At 38.2% G+C, this 16,467-nt stretch overlaps 1 protein-coding gene and 1 long non-coding RNA gene across 2 annotated transcripts; both read right to left on the minus strand.

Moving 5' to 3' along the window:
• Nucleotides 1-36: 36 nt before the first annotated feature.
• Nucleotides 37-1,082, minus strand: LOC120106549. Its single transcript, XR_005508680.1, has 3 exons — nucleotides 798-1,082; nucleotides 553-646; nucleotides 37-154 (listed from the first exon to the last, which is right to left on the minus strand). It is a non-coding gene; the product is annotated as an uncharacterized LOC120106549 (long non-coding RNA).
• A 1,387-nt stretch (nucleotides 1,083-2,469) lies between these two features.
• Nucleotides 2,470-8,343, minus strand: LOC103707439 (probable phospholipid hydroperoxide glutathione peroxidase). The gene is made up of 6 exons (XM_008791929.4): nucleotides 7,898-8,343; nucleotides 7,248-7,324; nucleotides 7,049-7,110; nucleotides 5,520-5,638; nucleotides 5,260-5,427; nucleotides 2,470-2,776 (listed from the first exon to the last, which is right to left on the minus strand). Exons 1-6 carry the CDS (start codon nucleotides 8,171-8,173, stop codon nucleotides 2,747-2,749), a joined length of 732 nt encoding a protein of 243 aa, XP_008790151.2. The 5' UTR covers nucleotides 8,174-8,343; the 3' UTR covers nucleotides 2,470-2,746.
• Nucleotides 8,344-16,467: the final 8,124 nt, after the last annotated feature.

Below are 16,467 nucleotides of genomic sequence, written 5' to 3' on the forward strand. Positions count from 1 at the left end.
CAACTTATCCATGTGATACACACTATATAGTTTGCATCATTGATATTTATGAAGATGAACAGATCAATAACTGCAACCTTGAATAAGGATTTTTATCTGAGTGACTAAAGAACTCAAAAACCTGGATTTATATCATAAAAGGCCCTGTCAAGTCCTGCAAAACACACGATATATCATTGAACAAAACCTTCCCATTGGCATTCAAATCGTACACTCTAAATAAAACAGCAGAAATGAAATACTGTAAAGGTCCTTAAAATGGATGGCATGATGCAAAATAAGAACAAGAATAAGAATCTTTTAAGTGGAAGAAAAGAAAAAAAAAATTGAAGAATGGCAATGACTACATTCAATCTGCTGTTGCAGACTCATGCAAGAACTGAACGCAGACAAAAACGCAACAAATTCCTTAAAATTCAAACCATCCATCATCCTCAATAACCTCTGAAATAAGCAACAACCTTACCTAATAACAATCAAAATCAAATCAAATTAATCAAAAAAATATGAAAAAAAAAAAACTTCTTCTATAAGAAACAAAGAATAATGAACCTGAGAGAGAGGTTTGAATGCAAGGATAAATCCTCCACTGATGCGATCAAGATAGCAGAGCATGTGGTAAGGGAGACAATCTCTTGCTGCGAAACTGAAATTTCGAAGCTTTATTAGAAGAAAGAGCAAAGCTTCAAAAACATGACAGCATTATAACCTAATCAAAACCCTAGAAACTGGAGAACAAGCGGAGATCGGAGTGGCAAGAAGGGAGTAGAACAGATATAAACACTAGAGGAACGGACCAAAGAGGGGATTAGGAGGAGCTTAAGGCGTGGTTGCAGTGCTCCTGGCCATCTCCGATGTCGTACTAGGTGAGGATGGAGGAGGTGTTTCCCACTGGAAAAAGGATTTCTGCAAGAAAATAGGAAGAAAAAGAAGGGTTTGGAGTGAGATGGATAGGTCTTTGGGACGTGGACATAAAATACCCCAACCCTAATTCCACCTTAAGAATCTAGAGATCGAGGTAGGAAGACGCGCCGGTTTGCTGATTTTTCGAGGTTTTTTAATATATATACCCTTGAAATTGCAGGCATTTGTTACTTGAAATTGAAATAACCAAAACAGCGATATATATATATATATATATATATAGGTTCGTAACATTCGAGCCCTGCTTTTTTTTCCAAGGCCGCAATCAATACAATTTTTCTAGTCCTCCTTACTATCGTAAAGAACGCAACGCCAATGGACAATTTAATCTTCAAGAGTTGCTCTAGTACTATAATTTTTTCTTTACTTTCGATTGTGCTCGTCTCGCTTTATTTTTGATTGTACCCATCTCCCATCTCGCTCTAATCTCATGTTAATCGGTAATTTATTGGCTATCTCCTTTCATTTGAACTTATGATCTTTAGTCTTGGGTGATATGGATCCTCTATCTATGCAAAATATTTTTTTCTTAATAGATTTAGAAGCTTCTCCTTCTATGCCAATATATATATATATAGGTGTGTGTGTGTGTGTGTGTGTGTGTGTGTGTGTGTGTGTGTGTGTGTGTGTGTGTGAGAGAGAGAGAGAGAGAGAGAGAGAGAGAAGATACCAAACTCTTAATCAAATGCTAATTAAGCCAGTATTGAAAACGTGTAACATGTAACAAAAAATCATTTATAAAGATAAATACATAATTTATGAGGATTTAAACCAGAGTACATGAATTAATATAATTCGGACTTCTCAATTAAATAAAATAAATAAGTGTACCTTTTTCAGAAATATCTTTTCATACTTCTAAACAACAATTTCATCCAACCATTCAACAAGTATTTGATCGAAAAGAGATGAAATTAAATCATTCACTTCCTCTCTTGCACCATTTCCAAATGCAGCCTAAGAGGCTTGCCTTTTCCTTTAACTGTATTCAATAAGCCCTCCCTCATTTTCCTCAAAAATATAAAGACCACTTGGATGCATTCTTCAAGCTTATTGCATAGCCTGACCTCAAAACATTCATCTGAGATCCATGATACTACCATGCAATCACTTGTTTGTATCAAGTAATGCTAAATATGGAAAACAGATGAGCAAACATCAAATGTCCAGAGTTCATCATCTAACCAGAATTAACAAGGTTTTCTGAGGGGTAAAATAATGGACTGGAGTTTCATCTCCCCTCCACCAAGTTATTTATTACCCTCATGGTCTCTATCATATACATGCCATGACCAGGTCTTTACCAATCTTTGCATCATACATCCCTCGGACTGGTTTTGCACAACAATACCAGCATTCATGGCAATCGTCTCAAAGTCCGACAGTAGATTTGTCGACAAAGTGGGAGCTAATAACACAAACGCAGATGTGCACCGGAAGCCCGACAGACAAGTTCAGTCCTTGTCCCTGGGAATATAACACTGAAGTAGATCAATTGTTGGCAAGAATGAACTCAGAGGGACCTATTTGTTGCTGAAAGTCTCATGGCTATGAATAGTTATTATAATGGTGCTTTATTTTCGGAACAAATCAATAAATAGATACCAAAGTACAATGCTATTAAAATATCTTTTCTCTTCATGCTTGTGAACTTAATGACATATGATCAGAACATAGAGCGAGGCTACTGAATACGAACTACAAAACCATCTGGTTGCTGCATGAAAGGACTACTAAAATAACAAGCTTCCAAGTAGTCTAAGGTAAACACTGGCATGCATGGCATAGTGCTGTATTTGCATTTGTATTGGATCCAAGTACTTTAGGCTGCAAGGAGTTTCCGGATATCCCTCTGCAAGACAACGAAAAAGAGCTCAATGAGATCCAAGTACCAGGAATTCCATATAAAGAATAGCAAATAGAGCACTTTGGAAGAAGGGCAATAGTAGAAGGGTCTTCATCATGGTCCAGAGAATTTATTATCATTTCCCTTTCACATTATATTTTGGTCACATTTCTTGTCATTTCTTTCCTTTGGATAACACTTGGGGAAAAAAAAGCTATTTGAGCCCAGATATTTTGATCAGACATATCATATATAAATGCTACAAACTATTGAATTTAGAAGCATGATGCAGCGATTCAGCAAACAATAAGAAAGATCGTTGTAAACATATAATTAGTTCATATCAATTGATAACCCACTAGATGGACCATATTACTTTAACTATGAAAGATGCTCAAATCACTGAAACGGTGTAAAATTGCTATTTTCTGGGAAATTAAAGTTAAACCCTAAAGTTTAACATATGAAATTAATTTTCTATCCCCGTTAATAAGATGGGCAGACTCAATTCACCTGATATTTTTATGACCTAAAATCAAATAGGGCCATCTAAGGTTTGTACAATTATGATGTCATATGACATCTCACTTTTTGTTTCAGACTGTCAATCATTAATTCTTTTTAGCCCATATTTGTCCATCCAACCTTATCTTATCAGAGCTTGCATTAGGGTAAGCAGAATTTTGCCCTATATAAAAGGATTCACATTGGTATATGAAGGATCTTCCCATGATCAATGTTTACAAAACTGTAGATTAACATGTTGCACATTAACATGTTTATGGTCAGATATTTTCACTAATTTCCATCCTATAAGGTGCATAAATTCATATAGCCAAGATTCATTGTCTCATACAATGTGGAACCTTTCACCCGTGGTTTGCTTATAGCTCATTGCTTGAGCAGAGAAATTATGTTTGTAGTACAGACAACTGAAGAAGATTTGGCGAACAAAGAAAAAGGTCAAAGGGTTTATTATTGACAAAGTCAAAGGAGGTTATGGAGTGGAATGGCAGAAGAAAAATGTAAATCTGAGGAGTGCTTCTACAAAATAAGGGAACACAGAGTGATCTGAATCATCATCCAGAGAATCTTTTAAGAGAAACAGGTAAAAAACATTTCAAATATGCTCGTCCTAAAAGCCCAATCAGAATGGCGAACTCAAATTGTTATACGTTTTGCAAGAACTATGAATACATTTTGCCAGTTGACTTTTTCTGCTTTGGTGGGTCTGTGTCAGTCAAACAACAAATAACAACAAAAAGCTCGTGTTGCTGCAGAATAATTAGAACAAATCTATACTATAAACAAATAGAATGAGCAGAAGGGAGGATCCCTACTGTCTCGCATTGGAACATAAGCTATTACGAGGATTACTAGCAGTGAGGTCTTATTAGTACTCAAGGTATTTGGAACAAAATTACTACATTTCAAAAAAAAGGATTCTCAAGATGTTCAAATACAAAGTTACCACTAAATGCAAGTTACACTGGAATTCCCAGTTTCTACAATCAATCAGTGTCACACAGCAAAGGCACCACCTCATAGTGCTTGAGTCTGTTGAGTAACCACGTCTAGCTAAAAGTAAGCCAAAATATTATTGTATGGGAGCCCTGAAAGGGGAACTAAAAATTCAAAGGCCACGAGAACCAAAATCTCATTTTTCAAGGTGGCTAGTAGGGCAAAAATCAGATCGAATACGGATTGGATATTGGTATATCCATATCCATGTTTGTTTTATTTGACGAATACAGATACGGATACAGATATTAATCGGATGTAAAAATTCATATCCACATTTGTTTTAAATAGATACGGATGTAAATCGGATACCATAAGTATAGATATAAATACGGATATAAATCGGATAATTAAACTTTATGACCACAGAATTAAAGATGTTATTAAGCATATGATAAATCAAGTTTATAGCATGTTAAGGTGGCCATTTATTTTTTAAAAAAGTTCATAAGTGCTATATAAAATTAAATAGGGTTAAAAATAAAATCGGATATTCAGAGGCAGATTGAATAGTTATCTATCCATATCCATATCCATTTTTTTTTTGACAGATATGGATACGGAATTAATCGGATGCTCAAATTTCTATCCATATCCGGATAAATTCGGATATGAAAATGGATTCGGATGGATATTATCTGATCTACTATCACCTCTAGTGGCTAGTACAATGTTTATCTTCAATTTTCAATAAAAAGGTAGAGATATTTATATAGATCTCCTTTTACCAATTAAAGACAGAAGGTAAATGCTAGAAAGTAGTAGGGATACATATATAGATACATACATACATACATACATATATATAATACTGTTAACATGCTCTGGGGTATCATTAAAATTTAGATCCATATCGCTGTCTGTTTGTTTCTGATTTGACGTTATCAGACTATTAAGGTTTCTAATATCTTTATGATCAATCAAGTAATATATAGAAGGCCACAGCGATATTTTTCTGTCCCACATACCTCAATCTGGAAAGGCGAAGTTGTAGGTGGGTATCTCTCCACAACCTTACCATTTTTGTCTACCAAGAACTTCTCAAAATTCCACTTGACAAGATCACCCAAAAATCCTCCAGCACTAGACTTAAGAAACTGATAAACTGGAGCAGTGTTTGGTCCGTTAACATCAACCTGCCAGGTGTAAAGTAGTCAGAAAACTTCAGTAATACATGCATCTGTTAGTTTATCTGGGAGGTGTTGCAGATGGGTGGATACTGACAAACCTTATCAAAAATAGGGAATTCTGCTTTGTACCTCGTACAAGCAAACTGCTTTATTTCCGAATTAGATCCTGGTTCTTGTCCCCCAAACTGATTGCAGGGAAAAGCCAGAATATCAAATCCTACAATGTAAATATTATCAACAATTAGGAAAGGAACACTGTAATAAACTCAGATTTAACATGCACTAGCACCCAAAGACGCACCAATCAGTTCAACTATTTAATTTCAGTTTTCAGATGGACTTTTTGTAACAATCTCTTTATGAGCAATTTGGAAGTCCACTGGAAGTGCTGCAATATTTACTGAATATTCTCCTAATTTGCTTGTGAGTTTGGGTGTAAGCTAGACAGGTCATGAGACCTCTTGGTTTTGTTATTTTGTTAAAGGTGTCAGGACACAGAATGAACACAAGGTGAAGAGCTTGATATCCGCATCTTATTAAATAGAATATAGATATTCAAATCTTAGTATACACAATATAACTAGGATATGTTAAAGAGATCATAAGGGATGTTCATAAGATGCTTGTCCTGTTATGGAACCTCCAGATATGGCAAGAAAATGCACTGTGAAGCACACATATTAAGATATCTATTTGATCTAGGCCTGGAAGTGTTTGCTGTAGATTTGTCGTCAAGATGCAAGCACGCTATAATCAGGATTAAGGAAAAATAATAGAGTTTACTAACACTCTAACAATTTAGTAACCGATCCAGTTTGTTTTGCATAGGTATGAAAGATCTGTCAATATTTGTGGCATGTATGTTATAAATGTTGAAGTATCTACTAGCAACCAATATACAAGCTGGTACATAGAAGAAAATTAAGGATGCCAAGAAAATTAAGAAGTACAAATATTAAAAAAATACAAAAACATGTTAATAAATAAATCTCATGGATTAAGCATTATTCCGGAAGTCCTATGCTCGGGGTATTGAAGAAACCAAAAAGAATGTAAGTCCTGTAATTCAAGCATAATTTTGAATGTTCTATGCTCAGGTATTAAAGAAGTAACAGTTTTTGCAACAGTTGTTGAATGGGTGGGGATCAACGTATTTAGAAAGTTAACTGAAAGTTAAATTATCACTAGCAAGAATTTTGTAATTTTGAAGTTCCTCGTTTCAGAGTTCAGATTTTCCATCACTAAAATTTCTCAGGAAGGAATCTTGAATTTCATGATCACCCAGCACCCCGCACCCTTCCCCACCTATCCCAAACCCCCTCCCACACCCCGCCCCCCACCCCATGCGTGCGCGCGCGCGAGAGAGAGAGAGAGAGAGAACAGAAAAATAAACAGCACAACCAAGATTGCAAGTTAGTTAGTATCAAATTTTTTACTGAGTTCCTAATTTTTAATTTCCTCCAATAAGAAAAATAAATGAAACGAAAGCTTAGAATTTTTTACGCTGATTCTTAACACCTCAAAAGGTATGATTATCAAAAGTTTTTGCAAACCCGCATCAATTGATTCAGACCATGATTACAAGTATTGAAGGGAAAAATAGAATCAGAAACAACTACTAAAATACCTTGTGTTTTGTACTTCTCATAGATGTGGGAGAGTTCAGTGTAATTTGATGTCGTCAACCCACTGAACATTCACAATCAAATCTTCAGTTAGGAATGAGATATAAAAATTAGAACTCAGAGCTACCAAAGACTCCTGTAAAATACAAGATCTAAAAAGATTAAGTAGCCAATGTGCCTTTTAGAGTGAACAAAAGTTACCATTTGGAAGCAACATTCACAATCAATAGTACTTTCCCCTTGAATTTGCTTAGAGAAACATCCTTCCCCTCAATATCCTGCACCAAAATACTCTAGCCTTAATTGTTAGGCATGCCTGGGGTAGCCTACGCTTATTTTCCTTAAGTATAGCTTAGATTCAGTCCTTATGATCCAATCTTGGCTCCCTTGATTTACATAAATTAAACACACTTCTTTCCCTTTGTTAGAAAACAATCCTAGCTGCATGTATATAAATAAACCACCATGTTTCGTGAGACCCAATTTTATGAAATGAAAAGCTCACAAAAACAAACCAGCATTTACTTCCAATTTTTATTGGTATTTTTGGAAAAGCACTTTGGGGTATAAGATTTGCAAATTTATTCTTGTTTTTGAGACTAAACCTTCCCTATTAGCAGAGCTATCTATCAACCATCCAGCCTAAGTCTGGAGAAACTTAGCTTGCCTCCCCTTCAATACCCTACATCACATCTCACTTCTCGAATATGAATCAATTTTAATCAACTCCCACACGATTTCCATAGAAAGCAACCCTAAAGCTTCTTACATTCCCACCAAAAATCCGATTTTTATACCCCCAATAAGAAGAAATAAAGAAGCCAGAACATAAAGGGGTATCAAGATTCGACCTTGACGGTGAAATCGTGGATGCTCTTCTCCGTGGCAGCGGTAGCGTAAGCCACACCCGTCGTCCTCAGCGGTTTCGCCGCAAAGCCGGGATTTTTCTGGAACTGGGAAGAACACCTATAATCCCGGAATGGGGTTTTGGGGAACCCCGAAGGTAATTTGGAAGAGAGATGGAGGAACGCCAGGGCCGGAGCATTCGTCCTTCCGGGCCGAGCGAAGCCGTGGAGTGAAGCGCTGGTGGCGGAGAAGAGGGTGGAGGCGGTGGCCATGGACGACATCGGCGGCGGAGGAGGGCTCTCGCAGTCGGTTGGGAGGTTTGGCTTCGATCAATAGGGAGGTTTGGGTCATGGGAGGAGGGAGGAGAAGGGAAAGGAACCTGGGGAAGCAAGTGGAACCACGTGGGTTTGGCGTACGCCGGCCCACCTTGCGACTACCGTTTCAGCGCTTGTTTTGCAGGACAACAGACCGGATAGAGTTGCGTTCTCTGCGGTGCAACTTTTGGCACCGAGGATAAGATAACTTTTCTTTATTTTTTAAAATAGAACAGGATAACATGCACTGCTGCCATGGTGGACTATAGCACATTTCATCTCGCAAATAGATGATATGGTAGCTATCCATGATACGATGCAAAAGCCACATTATAAAAAATTTTGATTTCGATCATTCGATACACATGATAAGAGAGAAAGATCTGATCAGCTAGCCGGTGTTGAATCATGTAGGAGGTATTTTGCTACTTTGAGAGCGACGGTCCATGACCGGAGCTGCCAAGCTGACCTATAGTGAGTAGGTTCAGGAAGCAGATTGGGTTTGATTTAAACAAGTTTGGATCATATAATCAAATGAGTTTCTTGTTCCCTTTGTTATTAAATTTTCCTCTATTTTGTGATTTAAAAAGCGAGTAGCAATCCATCGAAAGATGATAAGGTGGCCAAGATTTTGTTCTGAAATTATCCACTACTTTTGTGTAGAGTTGGTTGTGACTCGGCCTCCCTATTCAAGAAGATCCCATTGTTACTTTCAAGCTTGATCGTCCATGATAGAGCCAGCACGAGAGAGTCCCAGTTGAACCCTATCCCCTTGGTTTCCAATCTCTTATGAGTTTCTACTCGGTTGAACTGAGAGTTTGTTCTCCTTGCATGGCCATGTAATTCCCAGCTGAGCTCCTTATTTTCTGGGCCATCTAATCCCGAGTTGAGATCCCATAGACATCCAATAGGTACGGACATCTTGGCAGTTGAAGAGAATAGGATTAACGGTGAACTTTGCTTACAAAGGGGATAATTGAACATAACATACCACCCTATTTTGTGTAACCCTTTGGCTGTCCAGATTATGCTATTTTATAATTAGGAGTTTTTTACATGAATATCCTTCTAAAATTTCAAATTTGCATGAATATCCTCTTAAACTTATATTTCTTTCTATATCCTTATAAAATATTGTTTTTGCATGCCCCTAATATAACTGTTATTTCTAATACCATTAATAAAAATCATATTTATTTTAATTAAAAATAAAATAGAATTTTGAAATTACTTTTTATTCTCCATCATGATCGTTTTATAAATATTTTTTACACATCTTTTTGTCCTCCCTCATGCAAAATTTGATATTTATGAAGGTATTCATGCAAAAAAAATTTATAATTATAGCAATAAATGAAAACAACTTTGGCTTATATTTTGAAGAGAAGAAGAACCAGTATAAGAGGCTGGGATAGAGAACTACAGAATCTTAAGGAAAGCTTTACCTCCGCGTAGTATATGAATTTTATAATAATAAACATGCATGGAAACTTGTCCGCAAGGCGTGTGCCTTGGGCATGGCAAGCTATTTTCGGTACTCAAGATGGTTTGCAGCAGTGTTATTGGAATACGTTTGGTGAGTCTACTTCCGGTACTGATGTTGATCCATGGGTGCCCAAATATTGTCCTCCTACAACCTTTGGGAGCACTGTAGACAACATTGATTCTATGTTAGTTTCTGGTTTTTATCCTGAAATTTACCTCTTTTACAGCAACATTTTGGATCTCACTTGATTGATATTATAATGAAGATTTCTCTCTTTTTTTTTTTCTTTTTTTTTGGTATATCAGTTGTTCACACTAATCTCACATGAGCACAACCAACTGAATCACTGAAAGTAGACTTTATAATGGCGGAGGAACAGAAGCATGCTCAGTAGCTAGATAATTGGCTTTGGCGGGGTTCTTCTACTCGGCACAAATTTGCCAAGGCTGTTTATACTCTCTTGTTTTTTTCTGTCTCGGATTCATGGTTAACATTGACATGGTTGGGCCATGCAATGGAAGCTGCCTATTGTACTGTGGTTTAATTTTTTTTATGAAAAATGTCGGAAATTAGGCTCAGTTTGGTTGCCTATAATGGGCTAACCCAACTCGGCCCAGAGAAGAAAAGGAACATTTGAAAGAGGGAGGGAAAAGTTGGGTTGGTTTCCAACGGTTCCCGTCTCATTCAAATTCATAGGAAGTTAACTCCCTTACAGAAAGAACAACGATTCTCCCTCCCTTATTGACTGTAGTATCTTCCTCCCTTGTTTTTTTTGAAGAAAAATACATTAAAAATTGTGTGCTAGAGAGGAAATAAAGGTCTTCCCTCATTGGATTAATTCACTTAGGAAGGCATTAATTTAACGTTGGTACTTGTGTGTTTTCTTCTCTAGCGATCACACACGCGCGACCTGCAACATTTGTGGGCAACAAATAACACTCGCGATGCGATCTAAAGATTTTGGAAAGAAATTTTTTGCATCTCCATAAGTAACTCAGTTAAATTTGAAAAATCATTGTTAATAACTTTTATAACCAAAAAAATGATTTGGAGCAGACTGCCTACTAATCTTTGGCTTCATGCTGTGTATTTAACCTCTAAGTTCACCTTGTGTGGACTGCAACCAAAATCTACCGAGCATTTGTTTATATGAGGACTCGTGCATGCAGTGTTTAGTCCCATATCGATTATTCGCTGAAAAAATTTTGGACACTTATGTAGGACTAAGAAATCTAAAAAGAACATTTTATTTCAGCTATTTTGGATGAGATCCTGAATTGTTAAAAATAGTATCAGAACGAACTCGGCTTATAGCCTACGTGGACTAAGAGACACTATAGCATGGGTTCATAAAGGCTGACCACGAGCTGATTATTCCGAGCTTAAATGGAGAACCATTTTCGGTGAAGTCCCCAATGCAATAAAGCAGCCTTATATGAGAGTATCTGGACGAAAGCCAGGCGATATAGAGGATGCATTTTAAAGGGGTTGGCCTCACCCACAATTTTGGGCAGCTTGTCCAGATCCTTATTGGGGCATGGCTCTTATGGGGGACCTGTTAAGGCTTGGATTAGGCTGGTGTTTGATGGTTTTCTATCGTGTTTGCAGAGAATTTTTCTTAATTGGGGCAGCAACTCATTACCATCGCCGGCCTTCTAAGCCAGTGGTAAATGACCATGCTTGGGTGTCCTGGACACCAACTCAACCTGACATGGTTAAAATAGGATCGGGTTGTATCTTTTATATAAAAGATTGTTTGATCTTCTTTCGCATCAATTGTTAGATTGCGCAGTGGCAGATCTTGAAGTGGCCATTGCGCGATCCAATCATTCTTTCGTGCAAAACTTGGATCAAAATTGTTGCTAATGATCATGATGTATGAACACCAACTTCTTGTTCAAGTAGCTCCAATGTATGCGGCATCTGCTTTAGCTGCAGAAGCAACAGCTCTTTGGGATGCTATATAATGGTGGCTAAGCATTACATTAATGCAAAGCTTGTGTCTGAGAGTGAAATGAAGCTCTGCAGCCATGGGCACCACCACAAATAAGGTCCCACGGTGAATATATTGAATTAGAGGGGTTTTATCCCACTGATCTCTGTTGTACTTTGAGCTCATAGGGATGGTACCAGAAGAGGATGTCCCTCTTTATTTTGATCACCATCTAATGCTTCCAAAAATTTACATCAATGCACCAACAAACTCTTGTGTCTACCCCATTTGTTAACGGAGTATGGAGTTGACGCTGCTGAAAACCGTTATTGGTCAGAATCTGGCAGCTTGTGTCCCCTTCAATGAATATTCTAAGACCCATTTCCCCACAACTTGTCCCACTTGTCTCGTGTCACGGCCAATACACCAGCTTTGTTTAAACCAATGTGCCATGCTGCGCACAATTTTATAGCTAATAAAATTTTTCAAAACAAAATTAAAGAAAAAAGTTATATAAAAAAGATATATTTTTAAAAAAAACAAAGAAACGGTTCTAACTAATACCATAAATAATAAAAATAGAGCTGACTTGGATTAAAAAAAATAAATTTTAAATAGATCCAATTTGAAGTCTGACTAAAAATAAATAGAGTTTAGCTTCAAAGTGCGTCTCATGATCGGTTTTGAATAAAAATATATACTAGCTCAATTAATTTTATGTGAAAATTTTATATTATTGGGATATTCTTTCCTTCAGAGCTCGCCTTCAACCATTTGAAGAACAAGCTTAGCCTTAAACTAGCACTAAAATAAAATACAATCTAAGCTAGATTTATGCCTGTGAGTTGGCACCTTGATGTCTCAATGCGACTCATTCATCTATTGGATTTTGATGGACTTGTGCTTTAAATATTTTATTTATCTTTCGTCTAAATTATTTCAATCAACTCGTCGTGCTGGATTCTTGGGTTTATATTCTAGATCCATTACAGCTTGATTTAGGAATTGTCTCCTATTATACACAGGATGATTCGTTTGATGTTATATGCGGATATTTCCAAAATAAGATTAACAAATAAAAGAAGAAAATGAGCAAGGGGGAGAGAGAGAGAGACCATTTACTTTTCTTTGAAGGAGAAATCATGCATGCGACTTCCATTAGAATCATGTCGTGCACCGTAAGAATTATATCCTCCACCATATGGTGGTGCACCACGTCAATCATAAGCATATATTTCCATCAAACACTCATCTCGATGATTAGTTCACAGAAATGCATGCTTATGATTGGTGCGGTACGCATGTTGTAGGATATAATTTCTTGATGCATGGGCTTGGATCCATCTCACGACTCCTATTCTTAGGCTCTCGAAACACCAAGAGATGGGGTTCATCTTCCACCAACCTCCATCATGTTCCAGTGCCTTTGTCATTACAGCCACCATTGAAGTTCCATCTATCCTCAATTATTTGCAGGAAAACATTATCGGCTAAAAAGGGCCAGGATCATGTACAAGGGCGTGATGCGAAGGTGAACAAGTGGTGATGAGGAAACTCCGATCATTAGCTGGGCACTACCATGGGTTTTGGAGGCGATCAGACACGCAGGAGGTCTTCGCACTACTTTGATCCTTTGGTTTAGGAGTAGAAGTATGATTGTAGATTTTTTGGAGGAAAAAAAAAGGAAAGAAGTTTGCAGGGTAGTAGGAGTAGGATCTCCTTTTCTTTCCTCCAAACCAATTTTACCCGATACCAAAGCCATAGATTAGTTGGTATTTCGCCGATCAACAAGAAAAGGGAAAGAGGGACGAAAGTTATTAGGATGAGGGTTTTTGAAAATTCTTGGAGGATATTTCATCTGCGAGCATTTCGAAGACTCATAGTTATTATTTATTTTAGAAATTCGAACAGGATCACATTTGATGCTAAACACATCAAATACAAGATGAATAATTATCTTGGATGATACGATGACCGGCACCACAAAAAGAATTAGAGAATGGGCATGGAATCCAAAAACTTATCATTTGGCTAGGTTCCAAATTAGTGCGCCGCAAAAGTTGCACTAGAAAGGATCCGACCGGACGGATTATATTCTTTACGGAAAAGAAGGGTAGATGAGGTCTTTCATCTGAGAGCCCCACCTCTGAGCTTTCTTAAGGTCAACTTCGATCGGTGCGTGCTAGATGGTGGCAGGAAGAATAGTGCAGGCTTCGTAATCAGAGGTCCGAACTCCAGAATGGTTGTTGCTGGTGGGTACCAGATCTTTAACATTTTTGTTCCTAGGGCAGAACTGAGGGCAGCTTGGGTTGGTTTGTGTCAAGCTCAGCATATTCTGCAGGCCAGCATGGTCCTGCTCGAATGTAACTTGGCTATGGTGATCAGTTGGATCCAATAGTACATCGGCGATACGGGTGGTTGCCACCCATTGCTCCAGAATATTCGATCCATGGTAGGTGGAGATATTTTTAAGACCAAGTATATCTATAGAGAGGCCAATGGAGCTATAAATTGGATGGCCTCATATGTGGCTGACCGGTTTGGAAGAGCTCTTTGAGTTGGAGAGAGAAAGTTTTCTAAAGCGCTCCAAGATTTGTTATCTTTTATTTTTTTGAATGTATTCACACCAGAAGTACATGAGTCATCCGTAAAAATATTATATATTTATTTATATTTGAGATAGGTGTAATAAATAATTAATAAAATGTTTTGAGATATGTGAAGTAGATGATAAAATGACCGGCAGAATTTGGAGCGCTTTGACATGGATGAGCCGGCGGCGCGTGTATCCAGCTTGCGCACGAAGGGTACGACCGAGGCTCGATCTGAGCCCGTCCTGCACATGGCCGCATTCGCTTCCAGCCACCACGTGCAACGGGCATCTACTGCCACGTCGCTCAGGAGCGCCGTGCACCGGACTCCCTGGCAACCTTTCACGATGGAGCCAAAGAGTTTTTGGTTTTTATCCACGCATGCGCGACAGAGTCTGCGGTCCCCGGACACGTCTGTTGTTTGCTTGCTAAATGCTTGGATTATTTCGCAAAAGAGAAAACGATAAGAGCCGATAAAAATCGATATGAGTAAGGTCAAAGCATGTGTGCGGACATACCAGGTCATGATGCACATTCATGCAGCATTGCTCATAAAATAAGTTATAAAAAAAATGATGGAAGGCCCCATGGAAGCATGAATATGGAATCAGGACAAGACAACAAGAATTGCTAAGAACAATAATAAGGGATAAAGACCGCCGGATCAGTATCGACATTTATACTGGTTGGCAGCCAGTATGGCTTGGTATCGAATCGAAATCGGTATGAAACCATCACATCTATTTTTTTTAACTTTTCACCGGATTGCCTCAATGAAAATAGACCGGTTCGCATCGAATCAGCATCAAACTAGCCAGTTCTGATCGGGTCAATAAAAATTCCAGCTGGTAGAGGCCGAAACCGACTTGAAATACCGAATTAATCTGGTTTCGCACTGAATCAACTCAGTACTGCCTAAACTGAACGGTTTGGCTTGAATCGGCAGACTCTAGTGGGGGATGTGTTTCGCACTGAATCGACTCAGTACTGCCTTAGAGAGTTCGCCTTAGGCCAACCCATTGTAGGGAAGGCTTTTAAAGACAAAAGAAAAAGAAAAAGGCCTTTTTAGTGAGTTTGCTTTAGGCCCCCAAATACATCGATCCACTTCTGACTGAATCGATTTGGTACTGTCTGAACTGGATGGTTCGGCTAGATTCAGCATATGCCGGTGGAGGATGTGAGTATCTTCACTTGTTTGCTTTTTTGCTTTAGCTGAAAATGATTAGTAGCTACATTGGCTAACCTTCTACTTGAAGAGATAAATACATAAATTGCATTCAAGCACCAATGCACATTTGAAGGTTGCTAAACTTAAAAAGTCATGCCAGCAGCGTCCGCCTTTATATTTCTGAGCTTGTCATGTAGCTTAAATTGAATGCACGTGTCAGTTTACAGACCAAATATACTTGGGCTGGATTTTGGGGACAATTTTATTGAAAACTTCGAATACCCTCAGTTCATAGCAGTCGTGAAAATGTCCACTTTTATCGCAGTCGACATACGGACCCCACGTCAACGAGTCGTTGAACGGTCTCGTCACCCTAACGATTTGATCGGCAACAAGCGCTGACATGTGTGTTTGTGGGTCTCGGGGATCCCTGCCAGGATGGGCCCGCAAGATCGAGAGGTCAGGATCGTCCGGGCGATTGGGGACACCCAAGTTTTGACCCTACTCCACCGAGTGTTGGGTCCCACCAGACCGTTCCATCTCCGGCGGAACACGCGGCTCCTCTTGTGGTGTCAGGTGCACTGGCGGTTCACCCATCTAGATTGCCATTTCCAAACGAGCCCACGGCTTGCATGGATCTTAACGCACTCCGAAGTACTATATTGGATGTATCCGCACCATCAGATATGATCCATACGTATTAGCCAAAAAAAAAAAAAAAAAAAGCTATATTTCCATTATATTTTTATGCTTGCATGGATTTTGAAATGATTATTGTGCAATTTAATAGTAAATTTATTTTGAAAAAAAGATAAATACTTCTTTTCGTCTTTCTTCATGCGAAAAATAAAACTTTTATCCCTTCCAAATATCAAAATTGAGGAGAGCGGCAGCAGCACAAACGTCAAAAAAGTAAGGATGGGAGATAGCAGTGCACTAATAGCAATATATGTTGTTAGAATTTTTGATATTGTGCTGAGTTATATATATGGCTTGAAAGAATTTGAATTATACTCTGTGTGTGTATGAGGGAGGGGTGGGGGGTGGGTTTGCCCTATACTATACATCCTGCTGCCTCGAGAC

Source organism: Phoenix dactylifera, unplaced genomic scaffold (assembly GCF_009389715.1).
Source record: "Phoenix dactylifera cultivar Barhee BC4 unplaced genomic scaffold, palm_55x_up_171113_PBpolish2nd_filt_p 000564F, whole genome shotgun sequence".
Classification (NCBI taxonomy): Eukaryota; Viridiplantae; Streptophyta; class Magnoliopsida; order Arecales; family Arecaceae; genus Phoenix; species Phoenix dactylifera.